The sequence below is a fragment of the Aptenodytes forsteri genome, unplaced genomic scaffold (assembly GCF_000699145.1).
Source record: "Aptenodytes forsteri isolate BGI_AS27 unplaced genomic scaffold, ASM69914v1 Scaffold86, whole genome shotgun sequence".
NCBI classification, from domain to species: domain Eukaryota; kingdom Metazoa; phylum Chordata; class Aves; order Sphenisciformes; family Spheniscidae; genus Aptenodytes; species Aptenodytes forsteri.
The window spans coordinates 150,756-158,578 of NW_008795715.1; the positions used below are offsets into that span (position 1 = coordinate 150,756).

At 38.3% G+C, this 7,823-nt stretch overlaps 1 protein-coding gene across 1 annotated transcript in view; it reads right to left on the bottom strand.

The window, feature by feature from the left end:
* Positions 1–7,823, bottom strand: part of PRKCA (protein kinase C alpha) — a gene marked incomplete at its 3' end in the record, with an annotated part of 161,330 nt that overhangs the window by 149,658 nt on the left and 3,849 nt on the right. Inside the window, exons 2-3 of the mRNA XM_009283505.1 lie at positions 7,062–7,218; positions 4,343–4,374 (exon numbers count right to left, since the gene is read on the bottom strand). Of these exons, the coding sequence (XP_009281780.1) occupies positions 4,343–4,374; positions 7,062–7,218 (189 nt within the window). The remainder of the gene's footprint in view (positions 1–4,342; positions 4,375–7,061; positions 7,219–7,823) is intronic.

Sequence of the window (7,823 nt, forward strand, 5' to 3'; positions counted from 1 at the left end):
GGGCTTTAATTGATTTCTCTAATTTTTATTTATGTAAATTAGAAAACAAACACAAAACTCTTCCTTAGCTAGTTATTATCCTTAATCCAAATGTATTTCAAAGCTAACTATAGCAGAATATTGCACTTCAGTAGACCCTGCAGAAACCACGTAAAAGAGGGAAAACTTGCAGTTAATAACTGCAAATTTTGACCATTTGGGAGAGAATTAACAACAGGCCCTTAATCAGGAGCATGAGTTGATCGCATTTATATTACTGTAACTAAAAATATTTTCACCTCGAGGAACTTGCTGAGCCTTCAGTGCTGAACTTAAAACAACCTCTAAACATACATAAATACACATTCCTCAACATACATTCTTCACATCTTAGTGAATCACTATTTGTTGTGCTCTGTTCACCAGAAAAACTTTTGTTACAAATCAAACAGAAAGAAACAACTATAGGTTATACTCAGAGTGTAACAGTTAGTATCAAAACAATGATGAAGCCAAAATTTAACTTAAAAGCTTGCTGAATTTAAAGTCTGCTTTCTTAAAAGAGGAACTTTCATACTGTGGCAGATTGAAAAATGTTTTAAATTATTTCATTTTCACATTCCTCTTGCGGTATTTCCAGGTGCACATCAGAGAAAAGCTTTCAGCACTACAGACAGCTTGCTGTCCTGCTTGACAATGTAAGAAAAGAAAACAAAGCCGTAACTCCCTTAAATAATCTTACCATCATGTTTTCACTACCACAAAGACAGTCAATAGAAAACAGCAAAAAAACCAGAGTAAGAACTCCTGTTTCAAAACCACAATATTTTAGAATAGTTTGTGTTTGTATAAATCAACACTAAAACACAAATATCAAACAGCAAACCCTTCCTAATAACGGGAGGCAGCAAAAATATGTTCCTTAGGAGAAAGTTAATCAAGCTGAACTCTTTCAAGCTCATTTTCAAATTCAGACATTACCAAAGCCTGGCCCAAACTTCTTCCACTGATACTTCTTGACCCTGAACCCTCTCTCCGAAAAACTTATTTCCGATAACGCAACAGAATTCTGCAGCCTCTCCATAAAATAACATATCTCAACTCATAGTTGTAAACCTAAGTAGCCATTTTGAATATCTATTTGCTAGTGTATACAGTAGCTAGCCACATTAGAATACACGCATTAAGACAAACTACTTAGGATGTGGACTGTCTCTCACTAAGCATTTGCGCCCTGAACCTCTGCCGCATGAAGGGCATTAAAAGCCATACCAAAATTGAATTTGTCGTCTTTTGGAAATTCATAGGGATCCCATAAAAATAAGGAGGGGAAAAAAAAAGAATTTTGCAAAGCTTTTTAATGAAATAAATGAAAACATTTCTCTTCAGTTCCGAAGAACTCATTTAAATGTTTTTACGTAATTCTGAAGCTGAACACTACAGCAGAAACATAGGCATCGAAATCAGAAAACAAAAATGATTACATACAATTGAAAACATGTTCCAAGGCTCAAAGCAAGCCCAACGAAAAAAGGTATTAATGGTCCAATCCAAAAAAAAAGATCATTACAGTATAGCATTAAGTTTTAATTTAAATTAAAATTTAAATTTAAACATAAAATAAAAATCCTTTCTTTTGAAGGCATCTCGTAAAAATAAAACTAGAACTGCATTTTGTGTGACACTTTTTAAAGGAAGTTTTAAAAATATATAAAAGCGTACTGTGTTAGCTGCAATGTTTGATACTGCATGAACACTAAGTCAGGACTTTCGTTTAACTAAAGAATTACTAATGAAAATATTCATAGAATAATTGCAGTTTCTTAGAGTAGAAGCATCATTTGAGTTTGATGCATTACTATTATGGACCTTTCCTCTTCCCTTTGGTATCAAAGGCCAGAGGAATTTAAAACAACTTTGGAAATAATAAAACCACCCAACTCTGAAACCTGCCTGACATCAAGTTTCTGTCTAGCAGGAGATTTTACAACACTCTCGAAAACAGAGCTAAGACAGTTTCTTATAATGGAAACTCTGACGGACCAAGAACTATCGTTATACTAGGAGCTGCCACTGTAATATTCTTTCCTTTCCTTCATGTCATACTGAAATTTCCATTTTATTCTTCATTTGTCATTCTTTTCTCTAAAGGTAGTCACCTAATTAAAGAAACTAGGGGGTTTTTTGCAACCCACCTTCTAGTTTCACACTTTTTTTTTTAATTCTTCATGTTCTCACTAATTTTGATCACTAATTTGCCTTTCGAGCTTTAGCTGGTGACCTTTTAGATGGAAGCTTCAGAAAGATGAACAGAAAAAATTCGACTCAGCTGCTTCACTTTATCATGGAAGTTTTGTTTTTCAAGACTATTATCCCAAGAGTATGAACTCTCTGATTTTTATTACAATCAAATTTAATGAATGATAGCAAAAAAACCCCACTACTTAAACCTATTAGTGTACCAACAATAACTTGCTACAAACTACCTAAAATTTGAATATTTCTTAGAGATTTTGACTGTATAAGAATACAGACAAGAGCACTGAATGTAACAGTCTCCATCAAAGAAAAACTGCAGAATCTTGCTCTGATGCATACAAAAGTCAGGTTTGAACATACTTAGATTCCTGAGAAGTATCACTTCTGAAGCCTTTAAAAATAAATCAACTGCTTTTACTCGTGGTTGTGTTCATGCATGGCGTTTGGAAGGAAGTTGAGACTGAATTCAAATTGTTAGCTGGCTTTATAAAGATTAGTCCTCATCAGCCAAAACTATTCCTAGCTAACTAGAATTACGATGGTAGAAGGAATTCTGGCCACAGAACATAAAATACTGGAAATGAACTGCCATGCCAAATCGGATCTGTGGCTCAGATCAGTGGATCGCGGCCAATTTGAACCACTAGCTGCCTGACTGAAAGACAGGAGAAAGTCAACACCGTACAAACTGCAAAGCTTAAGATAGATAACTGTATAATTTAAATGCAGCCCCAATTATTTTCTGTATACCAATGGAAATCTCTAATGAACATCTAAATAATTCCTTAACTAGGAACCGCTGAGCTATCCTGAATGGGATTCAGGAAATGCCATTCCACTACCGACTGAGGACTACAGATTGATCTATAGCACCGCTCTGGATGCGATGAGTAGCAAAAAACTGGGGGACATCTACAGAATTTAGTACTAACATGTTGGGACATGAGGAATTTGTATACAAGATTCATAGTAAAACCACGGTTGCATGCTTACCTTAATAAGGCATGCAACTTTTTCCACTATATGTGTGTGTCTGCAAGTTTCTACTTGCAGAAAGAAAAATATTTCTTGCAAAATCTTTAAAAGGCATCATTCTTTTACATTCAGTTTCTCAGAGGTTTAATTTCTAGAAGTACCAACTAACATCAACTTTCACAAAAATACCACAGAATCCATAATTTCGCCAACTACTAAGTAAAAGCAACATTCAGGATAGTCAAATATGCTCTAAAGCATTAGCAAATAACCATTAAAAAATGTAATGAAAGAAACAACCAAAAGGCTAGCTAATGAGTACACAATGTACATCTGCAGGTGAAACGATAGGGAAGAAGGTGGGGGAAGAGGAAGGGACAACAAAAAGCCTCATCCTAATTAGGTAAACATATGACATAGGAAAAAATAACAATAGTTGGGTGTGGTTATTTTATGATTAAATGCTAAATAATGATAAGGGTTTCGCAAAAATATAGAACAATAGAATACAGCATATCATGCTCTGACTTTCACATATATAGTTATCTTGCACTACAGCAGCTTTCAATTTCTCAAGGTTAGCAGAATTTATTAAATCGGCGATTTTGTAGGGGTGGATTTTTTTGTAATTGAGTATTGCATAAGACAGAAAAAAGCTGCCTGTCCGAAAATGTAGTTCAAACCAAAGGTCCTCCTAAACATACAGCATATGAAAGTTAAAAACAGGGAGTTTGGGTTATGAAAAGAAGCCATATGACTAAAAAGTGAATCCATTTTCCAGAACGCCCACACAGACAAGAGCTTCTGATGTGAAAAGTGGTCTCTGCAAAAGCTAAATTGCACAGATTATTTTCATGAAAAGTTAGACATTTACTGTGACGAGATTTAAAAAAAACCCCAACACTTTTTGTGTTATTACAGTATGAACAATTACTTGATTGTTCAATGTATATGATATAAACATCAATAGTTATTTAACTGAATAATTGTCTTCCTTTAGAATTTACATAGGCAGAGATGCTTGCTTAGTTTTTCCAGGCTTGCTTCCTTCTTGCTGCAGGCAAGTTTTGGCTGCCTTCAGAGTAAGATGCAACAATGTGCGCTAGCCAACAAAGCTTTTGTGGCTTACCTTGGCACTGAAATCCTTGTTTCCCAAATCCCCTGCATAAAAAAGAAAAAAAACCTGTCTTAATATGTTTAGTTACAATTTCTTCTCAATGATCTACAACAATATAAAAATAGCTTCATATTAAATTACTTCAGATTTTGCTAAGACAGCAACAGATTTTAAAATATACAACACAGAACAGCCCACCCATTTGAAAGCAGAGAACAATAGCTGTCACCAACTATGTAATTTCAGCTTCTGGCAACAATTTTTTTATTATTATTATTTTACAAGCTATTTTGGATCTACAATTATCATCATCTGTGATTACTGCATAATATTTCAACTCATTTAATGTCACATGTATACTTAACAGCAATGTAAAATATTCCAAGTTCTAGCAAAGGCGTACAAAATAAACCAGACTTAGTTTTTCATCCAAATTTTAGGATTGCATGCCAATGCTGTTATGCGCCTCAGCTAGATTCCAGTTGTTTGTTGTATGGAAAGGAGGCAGGTTAAAGGTTTTGCTTGTTTCAATATAAACGAGAAGACAGGCCCATTGGTTTCATACTGATTATTCTTCCAGCTTCCTTGCTTCATTTCCGTAACAAAATACAAATGTGCGTGTACTACTTTACCAATGAATACAGTGACACGCAAGCATCGTACGTGGTATCCAGAGTTCCGACAGATATTATACCTCTGGAAAATTGCACTGTTGTTGGTTTTATTTATCTGTTTATCTTTAAACATTCAACATTCTCTTTCCACAAAAATAAATGTTTTGAGTATCCTCCCTATAAACATTTCCCTGCATTTTCCCTCTTTGCAGGATGTTTTTCATTTGGAGAGCTGGAGCTGCTCATGCTAAAAGACAAATGAACCAAAGCCATGAACTGTAGAAGGCAGCCAGTAGGCTGTATGCAATTAACAACATGAAGGTTAATTATGAAGTTTGTGGAAATGTTTTTTAAAATATTATATCAACAGTTTTCCCCCTTTTTTATTTATTTGTTTAGAGAACGGACAAAACCTTTAGTACACTGTCACTTCAGGTGGAAACTGAAATTACACAGCTTCAAGCATGTCCGTAAATTTCTACGCAACACTCTCTACCTGTTATCATTATAAGTGGGCCTAAACTGAGAAAAACAGAAGAAATATGAAATTGTTTGTTTACTTGGCAGCACATGTGACTATGCTACGCTCTCATTCTGCTGCTGCTATCTCTTGTCTTCACAGAAGTAAAGAGCACGTACTGGAAGTGTGCAGATGCAATTGCAGGAAAGCTGACAGCAGGACTGAGAACATGAAACAGACTTTAGATAATTTTTCATCCTTTTAAACAGACTTATTTGTAGAGAACATTCCTGTATTATCTACTCTAAAAGCAGAGCCATTCTTCAGTGTTCCAGCTGAATTCATACACTAACCAGCTGCAATCCACTCCACTCCCCGATCAGTTACAATGTATTTTAAGTAATAGGTCTTAAAAAAAAAAATCAACACTTGAGAAACAAAGCAGATAGGTGAAAGTTTTTTAAGAAGATAAGGAGGCACTAAACTATTTCAGTAAACTTTACCTGGTCAAACATAATCTAAGAAAACAAATCTATTTGCGTAGTTCATTGGAAAGTAGTATTTACTATTCTTTATACCTTAAAGCATATGTTAACTGACACATGTCACGTTGGAAATAGATGAAGCACTTTTTAGGGGGTACGATGCTTATTCAAGAGTTGCCCATCTTCAAAGGAGGAAATGAAAAGTTTTCGAGTTCTCACATGCTCATTTGATGAATGTTAAGAGCTTCCTTAGACTCACTAGCAAGAAAAGACAAAAGAGCACAGCTACCCTTGCCACCCATCAGCTACAGGATACCCTTTCACTTTCACATCCATCCTGCCACCAGGTGCCTTCTCTCATGACAGTATTCTACTTTGGTTTTTAATTGTGCTAGTTATCTGCACAAACGCATCCTGACAATAACCCTGCAGCATTCTTTCACACCTCCCAATTCATTCTGGTTTAGATGAACTTTGAACCAGTTTCTGAAGGTCTCTCACTTTTACAACAAACTGTGCAAATTTATTTCAAATAGGAAAATATAATTAAAAAACCCCCCAAACTCTCGAAAAGTTGACTTGTTTCTCCTTGTTTCTTCTGCAAACTACCCATCTCAGTTTTCCTCCTTCCTTACTCTGCAAATGTATTTCAATCGTTTCTGGAGCAACCAGAGTCTTTTCTTCAGCATGCAAACCGAGGAAAACTCAAGAAGGAAGGCAAAGGTCTGTGCCCAGACGCATAAACACATGGGAAACCCCAAAACTCTCGAAAAGTTGACTTGTTTCTCCTTGTTTCTTCTGCAAACTACCCATCTCAGTTTTCCTCCTTCCTTACTCTGCAAATGTATTTCAATCGTTTCTGGAGCAACCAGAGTCTTTTCTTCAGCATGCAAACCGAGGAAAACTCAAGAAGGAAGGCAAAGGTCTGTGCCCAGACGCATAAACACATGGGAAAAGAGCAAGACACCTGCCACAGACACAGAGCCAGCTGGGTGCAGACCCCTCTAGACTTTTTACAACTTCGGCTAACATAAATCACAGCTCTCATTTTCAGCAACAAAACCTGCAGTGGAAACTTCAGCAGCAGAGCAAGGCTGAAGCTAAGCCACATTTCAGGTAAAGGAGAGGAAGTTGTTTATGTCGCACGCTCCCTGAACGTACAAAACATTCACCTAAAGGCAAGGGTTGCCCCACCTCGCTGAGGGCACAGGGCATGAGCCAGCAGACTCCGCACGCCCACTCGCACTGCTCGGCTAAGGGGAGCCAAGGCTGTCGGGCAGCGCCGAACCCGGTAGATGCAGAGAGAGCCGAGTGGCTCGGCCTGCAATCCTGCCCAGAAGAGGGCATGGCAGGAACTGATAGGTATATTTTTTCCCTAACAGCTTCGTAATGGGGCTGTCGGTAGGAAGTTTTCCTCTCTTCCTCCCCTCTCGGCAGCAGGAACCCTTCTCTTAAAAAAACCCTCCCTTTCCTAAACACGTAATGTAGCAGCAGTGTCACTGTGCGTTCCCAGTCTCCCTGCCCTCCCTCTGCAGCAGGAGGAAATAAAGCAGGCACCGATCACAAAGTTAAAGGCAGGGCTACAGAAGTTGTGCCACACAGCAACACCCACAGCCTGAAACAGAAAACCCTCCGTTCCTCCCGCAGCAGCTGTAGCGCCGGCTGAGCTCCCCTCCGCTACGGGAAGGCGGGCACAGAGAAGGGGGCTTCGCGGGTGAAGTCCTCCGCTACGGGGCACAGAGAAGGGGGCTTCGCGGGTGAAATCAGCCAAGCCAAGCAGAAAGCAGAATGGGGAGGGCGGGGGGGACGGGACGAGAGGTGAGGAAATACAAATCCGGATGATTTGGGAAGCGATGTCCCCAGCGCGGGTCTTCGGCCCCAGCTGATCTCTGCGGCGTCGGCCAGCGCTGCCCCCCGAGCGCCGGCAAGTTCAG